The 16,827-nt window shown below is 34.1% G+C and overlaps 1 protein-coding gene across 1 annotated transcript in view; it reads right to left on the reverse strand.

The window, feature by feature from the left end:
- Positions 1-16,827, reverse strand: part of LOC124361819 (transformation/transcription domain-associated protein) — a 117,777-nt gene that overhangs the window by 68,628 nt on the left and 32,322 nt on the right. The window contains 8 exon segments of the mRNA XM_046815815.1: positions 1,456-1,589; positions 3,262-3,409; positions 5,580-5,812; positions 8,286-8,469; positions 11,967-12,256; positions 13,878-14,076; positions 14,525-14,707; positions 15,651-15,848. Coding sequence (XP_046671771.1) covers positions 1,456-1,589; positions 3,262-3,409; positions 5,580-5,812; positions 8,286-8,469; positions 11,967-12,256; positions 13,878-14,076; positions 14,525-14,707; positions 15,651-15,848 — 1,569 coding nt within the window.

Raw genomic sequence — 16,827 nt, forward strand, 5'->3', positions numbered from 1 at the left:
CTATAATTGAATATTCACTTCCCGTGTTTGGTTACAGCTTGAGTCAGGAACAACTTACAATTCTTCATAGGCTCCAAAACTGTGCAGTAAGGTTTGTTTACAATATTCGTAAATTTGACCATATTACAAGTTACCGCCGGAAAGCAAGTGTGTTAACTATTAAGGAGATTTGTAGGAGACAAACTGTCACCATAGTCCACAAGGTTCTTGACACTGGTAGACCTGCGTACCTGAACAAAAGATTGATGTTGCGGTCGGCGGTCAGGGAACGTCATACTCGGCAGGACGCCATGCTGCAACTGCCGAGGGTTCACCTGGAGAGGGGCAAGAGGGGATTCTCGTACTTTGGACCCAAGGAATACAATGCCCTACCACCTGCTGTTAAAACCCTACCCTTAAGAAGTTTTAAAAGGAAGTTAAAAGAAATTAATTTAAGTTATTAGGTAGCCACTTATGTATACTTTATTTTATGCTGTTCCAGCTTATTATGTAATTGACCTGAGTTAATTTGAAAAGCAGATTGTAAATACTGAAATTCGCTTGAAAATAAAGTCATTATTTATTTATTTTATATGCTGTAAATAAGAAAAAAAATAAAAACTCCATAATTTATACTATATTTATTTTTAATTTTAATTTCATGCCTCTGTGTGTTCTTGGTGTTTTATTTATTTGAGTAGATTTAAGTATTTATTATATATTTATTATAACCGAAATGACTGGAAACTAGTATATATTTATACTATATCACTTGAATCAAGCTAAAAAATTATTATTTTGATGAAGCCTACTGTAATCTTTCGAGTACTTAAAGGCCAACAAGTACTCCGATTTCTGATTTCCTCATTTTATTCTTTGAGATGTCCTGTGCACAGACACTCATACAAAATAGAAGTTGACACGAAAACTACGCATGATACAACTAATTATTATATAAATGAAATTTCATGCAAAAATTAAAATCTAAATATGGAATCTTTTTCAACTTATCTTGCCCAATGATATATTCAGATGTTTGCTTCATATCAGTGTTTAAACAATAAAAGTCTACACATCAAGTCACTAAAAATGATGTAGATGTGTTGGAATGGTTAGGCTGCATGTTTTAATGTCACATATTTGGATCTCCTCTGGGTGTATTAAGTTTGTTTATAAATTGATTTATTCTGTTATTTTCCAGTGTTGTCATCATGCTTATCCATAAGGCCAATGTAAAAACATTCGCTAACGCTCAGCCAAATCCCATGGAATGACATGCACCATAATTGAACACAGTATTCCTCACATGAAGATATAGCTCAACGCACAATTTCAAGTCTATAGGTCTGTTCGTTTTTTAGATATTGTGTGGAGAGACAAATGAGTGATACACTCCGCTAAAGCTCAGCCTAAAGGACACATTTTTCAACTATCTAAGTAATTACGACTAAACGACGGGAACTCTATTGAGGTTACCTGATACAGGTCACTGCACCAGATCTGTCTCAAGGTATTCACCAGCCGATGTTGAGAGGATAACCATTGATCATCAAACTTTACTAGTAGAGACACTATTCTGATACTCTGGTACTGCAGTTCCGTTTTATCTGCTGTAATAAAAAAGAAGACATTAACTATATTTAAGAGAAATATTGATGACATTGGCTAAACAACTGAAGATTTTTGTAATTATACAATAATATTATAATATTATTTGGAAACAAGTTTAATTATTTGTGATTAGTTACTTCCCATATGGGTCAGTAAGTATAGGAATGCAACTCTTGTTGATAAAGCTAAATACCATTTCAGTGGCTTTGGCAGTTCAAAAATGTATTTTTAACATAAATTTAACAAAATTTTGAATATAAGGAAATATTTTTTAACCATCAACAAACACACAATTAGACACATTGCAAATAATCACAGGAAATCTGATTTAAAATCAAAGTCTTTGAAACTAAGAAATAAATAATCTTAAAATAAAAGTCCATACTTCACTGAAGATGGGAACTCACCATAACTTCACACAGTGATGGGTGAATCCAAAATTTTCAGATTTCAAATCCAATTAAAAATCTAAAAATCGATTCCCGAATTTCAAATCCTAATAGCTTTTGTAACTTGAGTATGATTTAAACAAAATCAATACCAATCCAGATTTCACCATTCTTAAACCTTTGTAGACTCAGTAATCGGCTGATCGGAAGAACACAAATTACCAATTGTTAAAATGTGTTTTGCCGTATATTGTATTAATGTGCTTGAATTAAACTGATTTCAAAAGATAACCAGAACATGAAAATTTTAGAATCTTTCGAGATGTGTTCAAACAGTATCTCACCCTCATCTGGATCCTTAATTTTGCTTCAAATGTGCATTTTTTCAAATGAGGCAATTTTGCCTGTTTACACTATAAATACTGCACTTTGATTTCTGGGTTACACCCATACATGATTTACTGCCTGTTATGACCATTTTGTGGTGTTTTGAGAAAATTAGGGCCTTTCTTTATGCATTCTTAACCTGTCCTAAGTAGTTTTAAGTAGGAACCGATTTTTGTTTTGATAATTGTTCTGAAAAAATTATGGAGCAACTCTGCGCATGACTAAATCTTCTGCTCTGAACCACTATTGGAACTCACTTCTGTAGCTAGTTCACAGACAGTGACATGCCGATATTCCATCACTAAAACACAAACTTGGTCAGTAGCTTCAACATTTTTACTACTGCTAGTCTTCCCGAACAAGATTCACTGTCCACTAAAGTTTGTCCATCTTTAAAACTATAGTACCTCTACATCTGTGTCACACTAAAATCGTCTTCTCTGACAGCATTTTGAATTTTCCAAATGGTGGCAAGTTTTTTGACAACATTTGATGCAATATCATTGTTTCACACATACCATGAAACTGCACACACATGGTTTTGATGTTTAACTGCCTGCAGTGACACAGTGTTAAGATCATGTGATCAGCACATCCACACTTAGTTGAGTGCATCTATATGCCAGCATACCACTCCATCATGCTATTCATCACCTTGCTTAATAGAAATTTTAAACTAGTACAATTTTCACTCAATTCACAATAGTAAACCAACTCTTAATATTTTATTTTAAGTTATGAACCTAAAATGATCATTTTTTAATTATTACCAGTTCAAATTAAAGGAAATGGTGGCCAAAATAACTGGTACATAATCAAATTCACAAAGAAATACAAAATACTCTCAACAAACATGGTATCATAAAATGTTGGTGTCATAAAATTGTCTACAAACCTATGGGTAACGTGGACTGGTTATTTGACAAAACTGTAGCCATATAAATTAGTCTCTCCACACTTGTGTCATTTTGCAGAACGTCTCTAAATGGTTTTCCACTGGCATGGCGAATCAAGTACTCCAAGTACCGGCTCCACTGCTCGTCCTGTAAACAGACATTTATTTAGACGAGATATTTTATTTGCAAATAAATAGTGACACAATGACTCCATTGATCCATTGAAAACGAAATCTGATAAGTTCTTATCCCTCACAACAACATTACACCAAGGCCTACAACAACTGAATTCCATATTAAAATTTGTCTTCAAAATGTTAAAAACCTTCTCACACAAAGGGGTTTTTTTTTAATCTGCTCACGGCCACTTTCAAACAACCCCCTAAATCTGAGAAATCTAATAGACATATCGGTTTGAGTGTGGATCAGATTTTAGAATTTAACAGCGGTTAGAGGCACGTTCCATTCTTATACATGGCTGACATTCTCAAATTACAATTATGATTTCCATTATTTTAAGTGGTTTCGCTGATTCTGTCGTCTGTAAGAAAATTAGTAACAATACGCACATACATACATAGTACAGTACACCACAATACCAGTCTCATTGTAAGCTGGTAGGTGGAGGTCGAGCTTTCAAAAGATCAGATGATCATTATTTCATCAATGATTGTTACAAAATATCATAACTTTTTACATTTTTATTAATTTTCTTAACAGGCTTGAGTGATGCTGCACTTATTCATTTCAAGAGGGAGCAGACCAGAATCAGCTGGTCACATGATGAATGATTACTAAATGACAAACTATTCATGTGATCTACTGAAAGTATAATCTTTACCCGCCAGTTTTAAATTAGTCTAGTATAGAATGTTAACAATGTATTGATTGCTTCAGTTTGTTTACACCATGGAAGCTTTTGGCTAGCGTTGTTTGATTTGGTCAGCAGGTCAGTCCATCTAACATAAAGGAAAACATTTAAATCTCAGTCCATCTAACATAAAGGAAAACATTTAAATCTTTCCGATCGAAAGCCATTGTTGGTTTGGTAAGGCTATCAAAGTCTGTATCCAAAAATAGTGATTATTTAGATTCCAAATAGTACTGTACTCTTCAGTCAACAATCCGAACTATATTGGTAACAAGAGTTCAATCAAATAGTAGTGCAATATACATCAGGTAATGTATAATATTTTGTCAGTGTATTTCACAGCTGATAGTGTTGCCAACTGATTGGGCACAACATATTGTTTCCACAGTTTGTAAGTTATTTTTTCACTAGACAATAATTTACATGTTAATAAAATATATCTTACACTACTAAAACAAAGCTATTGAGCAATGATTTTTATTAAATCACAAAAAAGTCTTATATCTTATTAACAGTCATATATTTTAGGACCAGCACTAAAAAATGTTAAATATTTTCTAATATGGCAATTCAAAGGTTTATTATTAACCCATTGGGGAAGATATAGGAGCTGGTTACGTACCGAGCGGTCTGGTATTAATGCAAAGCTATGAGGTGGTTAAGTTGTCTTTGTTTAGCCATTCTTTATTGTTATGGTCTGTTCTGGTTCTATCAAAATGGAATTTGTAAAATGTGTAATTCTGACATTACTTTATTATTAACCAGTGATTATAAATATGATTCTAATGTGAGTGACAGTAAAGAAAGTGTGGAAGATATAATTCTTTCCCACACTCAAAAGCCAGATTTTCACACAAAGGTAGAATACTAAAATCAGATAGTGTAAATATTGTTTTTATGTTGTTCTGAATTAATTTATGAACAGTGAATCAAATTTAATTTCTTAAGAATCAAGAAATTTGAGGAAATGTCCATAAACTCATAAAAAACATTACTGATAATATTCTCTTCGATTTTGTTTCCAAGTATATTATTTGAGACATGTGTATGACGATTTTTATTTATGTTAAAACATTGTCATATGTTAGCTGAAGTGTATGAAAACTAGTTAGAAAGCGATTAGAAATTAACTAAAATGTTTTCTTTCAAAAATTAAAAAATTGTTCAATCATATAATTTGTACAAAATTAACCATGTTTGAAAATAAATAACCATTATGGTAGATTCAATGAAGATTGTACTGTGAAGGCAGTGGTAAAGAATTTAATACTCTATGTTCTGTTAGTTTTTTTATTAGAAAGCTTTAATCTAAGTCTTGCATTTCTGTCCAATTTAATTGCTGCTGCCGGTCCTGCAGAGGCCTCAATAACTATTTCTTCAATGGGTTAATGTAATAATATGGATAATAATTCTTAATGAGATATTATTTCATATTCACTCTACTACCTTGATGTTATTGTCTTGCAGGAAGAGGTGCATAGTCTCGTCTGGATAGCGGAGAAGGAATCGCATCAGAGGTTCTCGGAAGGGAGAGGATGCACCAATCAGCATGGCCTTCTCGTTGTGTAGGACCAGCTGGCAAAGCACTTCAATAAATCGAGGGCCTGCTGCTGGTATTTGTTGGAAAATACTGATTATGGTGGCAATTATCTTCTCCGCATCTCCATTCTTCGAGATTCCTGCTCACGGAGAAAACATATCAAAAACATGTTTTCAACAAATCATAAACTAACTACTTGACATTGGAATTTCATAACTTAAAACCATTATATCTTTCATCACATAAAATAGTATGTTTTTTTGTTAAGAGAAGTATGAAAACAAAATTTGTTCTTTTCTCTTCAATCTGACGTTTAAATCAAAACGAAGGTAATGATATATTGCTGGTCGATGATATATTCTATCAGTTGCATTAGAGCACTGGCTGTGGATCTTCCCTTTACAAACCCATGTTGCTGATGTGTTAGCAGATCATTGTTTTCAATGTGCTTTAGTAGTCTTTCAAGTGCTGCTTTTTTATTTATTTATTTCCAACGGCAGAACCAAATTACATAGAGAAGAGTGAAATATAACAGTAACATAAACAGTATTAATTTCTAACAACAAGTTAAACAATGAGAGAGTGTAATAACAAAAATAACAATAGTACTTAAAGATAACTTGGTGATAACAGTAATAAATATATAATAACAGTAAACAGTACATACAATAACAGATAAATAATGCAAATTACAAATACAAATAATAGAATATTAACGATAACAATTGATAAATAATTTAGGACTATAGATTTTCAAATGTGTGTGTGTGTGTGTGTGTTTGTTTGTTTTTTTGTTGTGATTAAGAGGTTTCAGTGTGTTGTAGGTTGATAAATGTCTGGAGATTCCATTTGAAGGTTAGGAATGAGGAAGCGAAGAAATCCATGTGGTTAGGAAGAAGGTTTCCATGAAGCTAAATTCTTCGCATCTTACAGTTGGCCAAGTATATGATGGAGGAAACAGAGGATCTAGCAAATAGATATTGGGATCTAGTGCCAGCAGGAACTCGGAAGCAAATCCTCTCCAGTAGCTCAGGACAGTCCACAGTAGAGTTAATGAGGCGGAAACAAGAATATTGCATCATGGTAGAAGGGCCTTGTTTCAAAAAGCGGGTAGTTGGAGAAGGGATGCCACTTCGCGTGTAGAGACCTCTAGGTATCCATAGCCCAATCTTTTTCTACAATTTTAGTTAAAAGTAGAGATCAGGGAAATGGACCGATAACTGCCAGTGTCTGTATGAGGTCCATTCTTGTATTTGGGATAGATTTTGGCTATTTTTAAATTGTTGGGGAAAATTCCTTGTTTGAATGATTTATTAATAATATCTGCTAGGGGGGACACATAGATCAGCTTTGCAAGTCTTACTAATTTTGATGAAATCTCGTATATACCAGCTGATGTCTTTGGTTTTAGGGAGTCTATGATTTGTTCTATATCTTTCTGATTTACAGGTTGAAATTTAAAATTATTTATTGTTGGTGATGGCAAGTCCTGCTGTGTGATGTGGTTTGTATTATTATGGTTATCTTGGAGTGTTCTTTGTGCGATTGTAGAGAAGAAGTTGTTGAAACAGTTTGCTACTTCCAGTGGCTGACAAATTTCTTTTCCGTTTGTATGAAGGTGTATCTGTTTATCTGCACTATTGCTAGCTTTTCGTTTCTGTGTTTATTATATGCCAGAATGCTTGGGATTTGTTGTCTGCTCTATCTATGTAGGATGTTGTATTTTCTTTTCTCAGCATTTTGAGTTTCTTGTCGTATTCTTTTTTCCTGGCTGCTGTTTCTGCTTTATCTTCAGCTCGACCAGTACACTGTTCCCTCTCTAGGGCCTGGACATATAGGTTTTTTAGTCTAGCGCATTCCAAATTCCATGTCTGTGTGTGAGTATGGTTTTTTTTTTTAGCTTTGAGAGTTTAATGGGACAGGTGTTATTTAGTGTAGATTGTATAATGGTCTGGAAGTTGTTGTTTGCTTGATTGATGTCTTCAGTCTGCAAAACAGAATCCCAGCTTTGTGTAGTTATAGGACTGTTTGAACTGTTCTATTGATCTTTTGTTAAATATTCTCTTTTCCACTTTATTGTTAGTTTTGTTGATTTTAAAGGTATTAATTATGGCAGACTGTGCTGTGTGGTCTGAGAGGCCTGCGTTAATGGATGCTGTTTGTGATGAGTTGGGAGTTGGGAGTGAAGCTTAGGTATTAGTTAGTTACCTTGACTAGTTTTTTAAGTAATGGCCATTCAATATCCCGGCATTCTTTTTCAAAGTTCCTGTACAAACAAACATTTCTTGTACAAATGAGTATTCGTTTGGATTTAGTATACCTTATAGGTTTAATCGTTATTCAAATAGCACCATATTATAGAGAATCTAATAAAATTGAAATTGTAGTATAGTATATAACAGTTTTGTTCGAATAGGGTTTGGTTAAAATAATAAAAACACGAGCGTGTTCCCTGTGACGGAGCGCCCCTAATCAATTCAACCCGCTAACGCCAGAAGCACGTTATGGTAACTCAACCGGGAGAGGGTTAAAAATGTACTGGAAAATTGTTTAAGAAAACAAAAGTACTTCATTTCTAGTTGTATTTTCAACTAGTATTCAATAACATGTACCTTTCTGTGCCTGTACCAAGTTGTCCAGCAGTTTGCGCAGGTGCTGCAACAGCTGATCACACAGTTTCTCACTGAAGCTGGAGGGAAACAGTTGAACTAAGTAGGAAAGTCTACGAGCCCCACTGAGATTGAGATTGCGATAATCTCCCAGCGTCAGCAACAGTGGTCTCATCACCTCGTGGACCTAACATCACAAATATAATATTTTACAATGCTTAAAAATGTTGTTTCCATTATTAAGAAAAAACTTTAACATGCCACCATTTTTATAGATACGAGCAAGTAATGGATAAAAACCTCCAATGCCGCTTCTTTAAAAGATAATTACATTGCTACTAGATGAGTATGAGTAAGTATGAATATTAGATTTTTTTAGAATACTTGAAATATTGATATATTTTACCTTATGGACAACATATATGTTGTATTTTAACTCTTAGGACACTAAACAACTACTATGCTGTGACTGAAGAGAACCAGTTTTCTCTAGACAATTCGCTCACAATCAAGTGTTACAAAGTTTTTTTTACATAACTGATGTAAAACTTATGACGTTTCACTATATTTATGGATTTGAGCAAATAATGGATAAACCCTCCAATGCTGCATTTTTAAAAGAACATTGTACATCTACTAGATACAAAGTATGAATGTTAATTTTTTGTAAATTATTTTTAAATACATGTTACCACTTAATAAGCGAAAAAATGCTTTTTCTTATGATAAACTATGACAACAAAATCCGTATTTTAACGAAGTAAACCAAAGATAAATTTTTTTTAATGGTGAGAAGGCTTTCTTACCAGCATTCAATGTTGTGTTGAATAGTAAATAAATAAAATGAGCCAACAGCTCTTGCAAATCGTGAGAAAAAGAAGTAATGAATCTCATTTTATTTAAATAAGAAACTAAATTTTGAATGCTCAATTGTACAAATGACATCACCCATAAAGCATCAAATTTTGGTTTTTCAGTCAATTCAATTACTTGATCACTTCTTAAGTGGAGGTAGCTGTACACAGTTGAACCATATTAACCTCCATGAATCAATATGCCAACGCTGACATATAGACAAAAGAGATATTTATTTATCAAATAAAAGCCTCAGTTGTTCCTTCTTTATATTTATATTTAGTGGTCTTTTTAACTTTTTAAATTAAAACATTTCTTTCCAATCTGCAGTGATTTCATTACCATTCCTAATGTGCGTAGTCGTTATGTGAGCAGCTAAAATAATATTAGTTTATAAACAAATCACATTTTGTTTGTGAATGTTAGTGGAAAGTGTTTGTCTTTTTGTTTACCTCATACATCAGATGACGTTAGGGACACACTTATGAAAACTAACACAACTAATTTTATAGAGTCAAATTTAAAGCTATGCCTATTACTAGTTCTTAAAAAACTTGATTTATTATGTTTTCATGGTAAACACTCATAAATACACCTGTTATAATAATTAACTTTATTACAAATATGATAAAAATATACAATATTGCATATAGATTTTTAATTCTGAAAATGACATATTTCTTAATTGTTACTATTATGTGTTTTAGTTATAAATTTCTTATTTTTAAAGTACCGTAACAAAAAAAACATGCCTCAACAGAACTGGACAGTCAGGAAGTTAATAGTTATGTCAAATTTAGGTCCAACACGTGTCTTCAAAAAGATCAGAAATTTAGTTATTAAAAATGTAATAAAACAAATTATTTTCCTTGATGAAGTTGTGTTAACAAAATTTATTTAAAAACTGTAATTTTTACAACAATTTTTTTAGTTTAAGCAATGAAGCCATGCTTTTATTTATACATAAGTATTTTTAAAATCTTCGAACATAAACATTATTTTATTGTACTAGACAGGTGATTTCTGTTTTCAATAAAACATAGTAGAATTAATTTTTTTTTATTTGCAGCATTTTAATGCAACCACTGTCTGTTATGCAGGACTACCCAATGTGTTAGAGAATGTACGGAAATTATTTACAATTGGACAAATACCACACTTTGTAGCTAGAAATATGTTTACAAAACTTAGTATAAGACAGAGTTCATGGAGTAATGTTTTGAAATTAAAACTTTGATGGAAACTTTGTATGATGAGATCACATCTATCACAATATTGCACACATTTGGGTATACAATGAATATTTATAGTATGAAATGCACAAAACTCATATTAAAAAATAATATTTTTAGGTCACTCCCCAAAATAGGTCTTTGTAACAACAACATTTGGGGTTGTTTTTTGAACTAGTAATTTTATTTAATACTCAAACTAGAGTTATGTCACTCTGGGAAACACGTGGTTAGAACATTGATTGTTTATGTTAATATCTAATGATTGCCATTTGCGAAGTCAGAGAGCTACTCAGGTTAACATAACCAAAAATTGTGATTACAAGTTAGAAGTGAGAAAAAACCAAACAAAGCAATGGAATACTTGATGTGTATCAATTATTGTACAGTTTACTTAACTTAAGCAATCCTTTGGACAAAAACACCATTTCTAATCATCTATACTGTATTTTACTGTTATATTTTTTAACATCAAATAGATTTTCTTTCCTTTTAATTTCAACATGGTGATACTGAGAATTTATTATCTTTTTTTTGTAAAGGAGAAGCCAATCCTCTTTTAAGCCTTACTCTGCCCGTCCTCATGGGCCACTGGCCTGTGCGAGGATCTTATCAAGCAGAATAAGAGGGAGAGTCGATACAGTACAAGGTCGATGGTACTGATAAAAAGTGCAACAGTCACAGACAGGATTCGAAGGTTATTTTTGACGATGGAAGGATTGTGAAGGATACAGGATTTTTTCCGGACATTTGCCATCGTTCAGTGAAACAAGAAATCAGTAACACTACGTTTCGAGATCTGCAATCTGATCTCTTCTTCAGGTAAAGAACTAACCTAATACATAATTACAAACTAGGTTAAAATAAACAAATGTTACCAAAGCGTTGTGGCACGCCTAAGTCAGGAATCACAACCTACATGTTGTTTGTCAACTTCACTAACTCTATAAACATGCACTTAATAAAAAACTATACAAAACACTAATCATTAAAACTGAACTAAGGAATACAGGTCACAATACGTCTTCATTCGTCTACTAACCACCTACGACTGACCAGAGGGACTAGCCAATGGTAATCGTCACGGCTGGCTAAAACAAGATGGCGAAAATAAAAAGGAAGGGGGACAGGAATGGGCCCTTTCGTTATTATTGGTTCATGCGAGATGAACTTCTTAAAACCATATTGTGACTCCGCATTGGTTTATTACAAATATCTGATCCGTTTGATACTTTTGGTTTTCTCTTTAGTTCATTTTTTAGAATTGGCAACCAAAGCGGCCTAATCTCGACTGATGGTTGACTGATTGGTTGGTCTGCCAATTTAATGTATGTTGCCTCAATTAATTTCCTTTTGAAGAAATGTGGTTCCCGATGTATTATGTTGGCTTCATCCCAATTCATATGATGGTCTTCGGAACATAATACATCAAGAATGCCATACAGGCAATGGAAAAGGTCCAATAACCAGCTAAAGCGCTTTTGCAAGTGGAAGTAATAAAAATGTCTTTTACACTAAAACCATACCACCTTCATCAGGCATACAACGCAAAAAATTAAAAAGGTATAAAAAATTAGAAACTGATGCACCTGCATACCATTGCCATATCAATCTGAGAGCCAGCCACGAATGTCTTCATGCACTCGAACGCAGCCTCCTGTAGCTCGGGGTTGGGCCTCTCCAGGGCCTGGTACAGAGTATTGAAAATCTTGTCAGAACAGTTGGGTACGTAGTGGCAGGCAGCCAGTGCCCTCATAGCTGCCTTGCGCAATGGCACTAGCGATCGGATGTTCTTGTAACAAGGCAGCTTCAGCAATGTACTGTCCTGAGCCTCGCACAGAGATGTCACCTCTTGGAAAAAAACCTGGTGCTCGCCAACGTTCAGATCTGTGACAAGCACTCAGTTTTACAATTTAAAAACTTAATTTAGTTTTGACTGTGTATGGATTGTATATTTTGGAACGTATCAAGTTGCCAGAAATTACAAACATTATTTCAAAAATTAATTCTGATTGCCACAATTATAACACTAGAAATAAAATGACATATTTATTTATTAGTTAATAACTTAAATATTTTCTAAATCTTTTCAACTATACAGGGAATTACAATATTAAATACAAATCTGTTCCCCTAACATTTTATTAGGTTATTTTAGTTACAGTGTAGACCACTGGTATAAAACAAATAGCTTCAATATACAAACTGTTCTTATATCAAACAACTACAATGCAGTGATCAATCCAGGATGAACGTACAAGTGCCTCTTGACTAATATGTATGTCCAAGATTTTGCTTATGAAATTTAATTTTTATCATATGACTTACTACCACAAAAGTACTATCCATGAAAATATTCCAAGTAATGATATATTTATTAAAATTTTACTACCAGAATGAAAACTCCATTCAGAAAACATAGTTACAGGTAAAATAACATACAACAAACAACAATTGATCAGTTATTCACTTCAGGAGTTTGATTTTTGTGATGTTACCTAGAGTGAACTGTCTGGGTGACAAGGTTGAAAATATTTCCCTCCATGAATGTTACCTAGAGTGTACAGCCTGGATTACAAACTTTTACAGTACATATTGCTCTCCATTAATGATGTTACTAGAGTGAACAGTCTGGGTGACAAGGTTGTACAGAACGTATTGCCCTCCATTAATGATGTTACCTAGAGTGAACAGTCTGAGTGACAAGGTTGTACAGAACGTATTGCCCTCCATCAATGATGTTACCTAGAATGAACAGTCTGAGTGACAAGGTTATACGGAACGTATTGCCCTCCATTAATGATGTTACCTAGAGTGAACAGTCTGAGTGACAAGGTTGTACAGAACGTATTGCCCTCCATTAATGATGTTACCTAGAGTGAACAGTCTGAGTGACAAGGTTGTACAGAACGTATTGCCCTCCATTAATGATGTTACCTAGAGTGAACAGACTGGGTGATAAGGTTGTACAGAACATATTGCCCTCCATTAATGAAGTTACCTAAAGTGAACAGTCTGAGTGACAAGGTTGTACAGAACGTATTGCCCTCCATTAATGATGTTACCTAGAGTGAAAAGACTGAGTGACAAGGTTGTACAGAACGTATTGCCCTCCATTAATGATGTTACCTAGAGTGAACAGACTGAGTGACAAGGTTGTACAGAACGTATTGCCCTCCATTAATGATGTTACCTAGAATGAACAGTCTGGGTGACAAGGTTGTACAGAACGTATTGACCTCCATTAATGAAGTTACCTAAAGTGAACAGTCTGGGTGATAAGGTTGTACAGAACATATTGCCCTCCATTAATGATGTTACCTAGAGTGAACAGACTGAGTGACAAGGTTGTACAGAACGTATTGCCCTCCATTAATGATGTTACCTAGAATGAACAGTCTGGGTGACAAGGTTATACGTATTGACCTCCATTAATGAAGTTACCTAAAGTGAACAGTCTGGGTGATAAGGTTGTACAGAACGTATTGACCTCCATTAATGATGTTACCTAGAGTGAACAGTCTGGGTGACAAGGTTGTACAGAACGTATTGCCCTCCATTAATCCAATTTGAATATTGGCGGCCTGGTGGCGCAGCAGATGTTTTTTCGGAGGGATCATATCAGCCAACTCGTCCTTGTGCGGCTCCATCACTTCCACTACGCTTTTCTTCTGGACATCTGCAAACACTTGCAGCAGATACATAGCCTGCGACACAATCATACCAAATCACTATAATATCAAAGTATAATAAACTCAAGTTCATTGATAAACAGGCAAAACTGAAGCAAACTGGTCACTTATTACTAAATTTACAAGTTAATTTCAATTTCAAATCAAATTGTTTAAATAATATAATAGTTAATATGTTTATAATAACTATTAACGAAATAAAACAAATACTTCATTTCTAGTTTAGAGGATATCAGAAAACAATTTCTCAATAGCACTAGCAACCACTTCTCAAAAATCTATTTGACACAAATTAAAATTAAATTTTAAACATATGTTCACGTACTTCTTTGATCGCTATAAGAGAAAAACGTATTATTAAAAGCCTATATAAAAGTAACTATTCACATTTAAACTACCCACATTTAACTATCCTATTTACTCCTTATCCAATATAAATATATTAACCTAAGTTTTAATTTACCTGTTGTCTTAGCAGGTCTGTAGGACTAGTAACTTGTCTTATTAGTTCGTATGTTACTTCATTGAGAGCTTTTTTTTGAATGCCAGCCAACTCTGGGTCGCTGCTTGCGTCTACAGGGGCAGCACACAATATCAGCATGTTCTCCAAGTTACTCTTGGCTTTGTCAATGGCTCCACTAGACACCTGTATTACATCAACATGTATTAGTAACATGAAAGGCTGAGTCACAGGACAATCTTTTACAAAAGGCATTTTACGAAACTACATTGCAATGCATTCTAAAACTCATGGTGCTGCCACCGGAAAGACAGAAGAATATGAAGGAGTAGGTAATGAAAAGGCTTAATTGATTGCACCATTCACTTAAGTTGATTACAATTGTCACAAAAGTGATAAATGTGGTTGCAATTAGTTATCAAATCAAACTGCAGATTTCAGAATTTTAAAAAACAACAAATTCCTCAGTAGACATGGTACAGCATACTTTTTTGCAGACTGGCTTTGATATTTTCTCAAGTCATATCTCATGGTTTGAACCATAAATCATTGACTCTGTTGGTTGGAATGCGTTCAAGGATCAAGATTGTATCCACACTGAAATGATTACTAATTTCATCATCGTTGGAGAAAGTACTTGATGTTTCGATCTACTTTGGATTTCTTCAGATAGGTGTAGACCTCAGATTCAAGAGGTCAACCTATGAACTTCAGTTTTCAACTTTTTCACCTTCAGGAAGAAGCTCACAAGCAGAAGGTGAAATCGAGCAACATTTCAACTTTTATAAAGATCTACAATTCCACTATAGATGTATAACAATGGATATATAAGAATAATGTACTATTAATAATAGATTTCTTTGAAGAAAACACTTTCTACTTGCGCTGTTAGGGGCTATCCAATGACTTTCTATATTACATTCTCAGGGAGAGCAAGGAAAAATCTATCGCTTTTGCAATTCATAACAAATCTTATCAGCTACTTACAATTAATTTGAGTCAATATTCTACAAGTTAATGAATTATCCTTCATCAAGTTCAGTGAACCTTAAGTAATTTAAAAAACAAAAACACTTAATAATTTTAACTTTTTAAGAGTAAAAGAGTAGTAATGTGAAATGTCACGTACCTCTCCAGTGAGGTCCATCATTACAAACAGCTGTGCCTTGACAAACACAAAGAGGTGCTGGTAGACCCAACGAATGGACATGCGTTCGTAGAGAAATGATATCGCAATGCAGCCACCCAGTTTGGCATACCAGGCACGGTCATAACAAAGGGAACACATGCGCTCTGCCAAGTATTCAAATAGTGGCAAACGGCAAGCCTGCAAAAAAACACAATTTGATTATAAATACCACATTTGCAAAAGATTATCTTAGCACACAATATTCTACACGTTTAATCTTAGATGTTAGCTTATCTTTTCTTCAGTCAAATTTACATGACTTTCCTTATTATTAGAACTTAGAGTGCCAAAAATGGAACAGTGTATACAGTAGACTCCCTCTCGTTCGGCCACCTCGGACCGGACCCCCGGCCGAACTAAAGAATGGCCGAACAACTATCCGAAGTTAGCAAAAAAATAAGGACCGTTTTAACTTCTAAAACGTACTTTCGATCGTCATACAGTCTGTAAATATTTGTGAAACATGTGCAAATAGTATTTTAAAAGAGTTTTTATGTAGCAAATAAACTAAACTAGGCCTAGGGTAAGTGCTAACTTATAACTTATCACTGGCAGTTGGAGTTGTAAACACGTACTGTATTCGAAACTCAAAGTTTCTATTTATCACACACAAAATAACGAAAATAAAACCTCACAAAACTGAAGACTTACAAACACAAATTTACAGTATGTACATGGTTATAAAAGTAAAATTTTCTACTGTATAAAAGGGTTTAAAAAGAAATCAGTAATTTTTCGTTGCACTTTTTCTTCAATAGCTTTCTTCCTTGCATATTCATGCCACTTCCTCAAAAACATGACGTCGACTGTTGTAGAAGTCGTCTGTTGCTCAATATAGGTTGTAGCCAGTTTGCCAGGGCTGCCACCCCGTCTGCGTGACTCATTTGACCCTCGTCGTCTACCTCACCGTCAACATCGTCTTCTTCTTCTACGTCTTTGGGTATCTTGACGCTGTAAAACCGACTGAGCTATTTTTCTTCATCATTCAAAACTTTATTATCGAGCTCCTTTTCAGCGGTCAACCACTCCAAAACATCTTGTTCCACAATGTCTTCAGTGTGAGGCTGAGGCAGTCGCATTAAGTCACTTAGGATTTCTACCCGTTCCTCTGTTTCAT

Source organism: Homalodisca vitripennis, chromosome 5 (genome assembly GCF_021130785.1).
Source record: "Homalodisca vitripennis isolate AUS2020 chromosome 5, UT_GWSS_2.1, whole genome shotgun sequence".
NCBI classification, from domain to species: Eukaryota; Metazoa; Arthropoda; class Insecta; order Hemiptera; family Cicadellidae; genus Homalodisca; species Homalodisca vitripennis.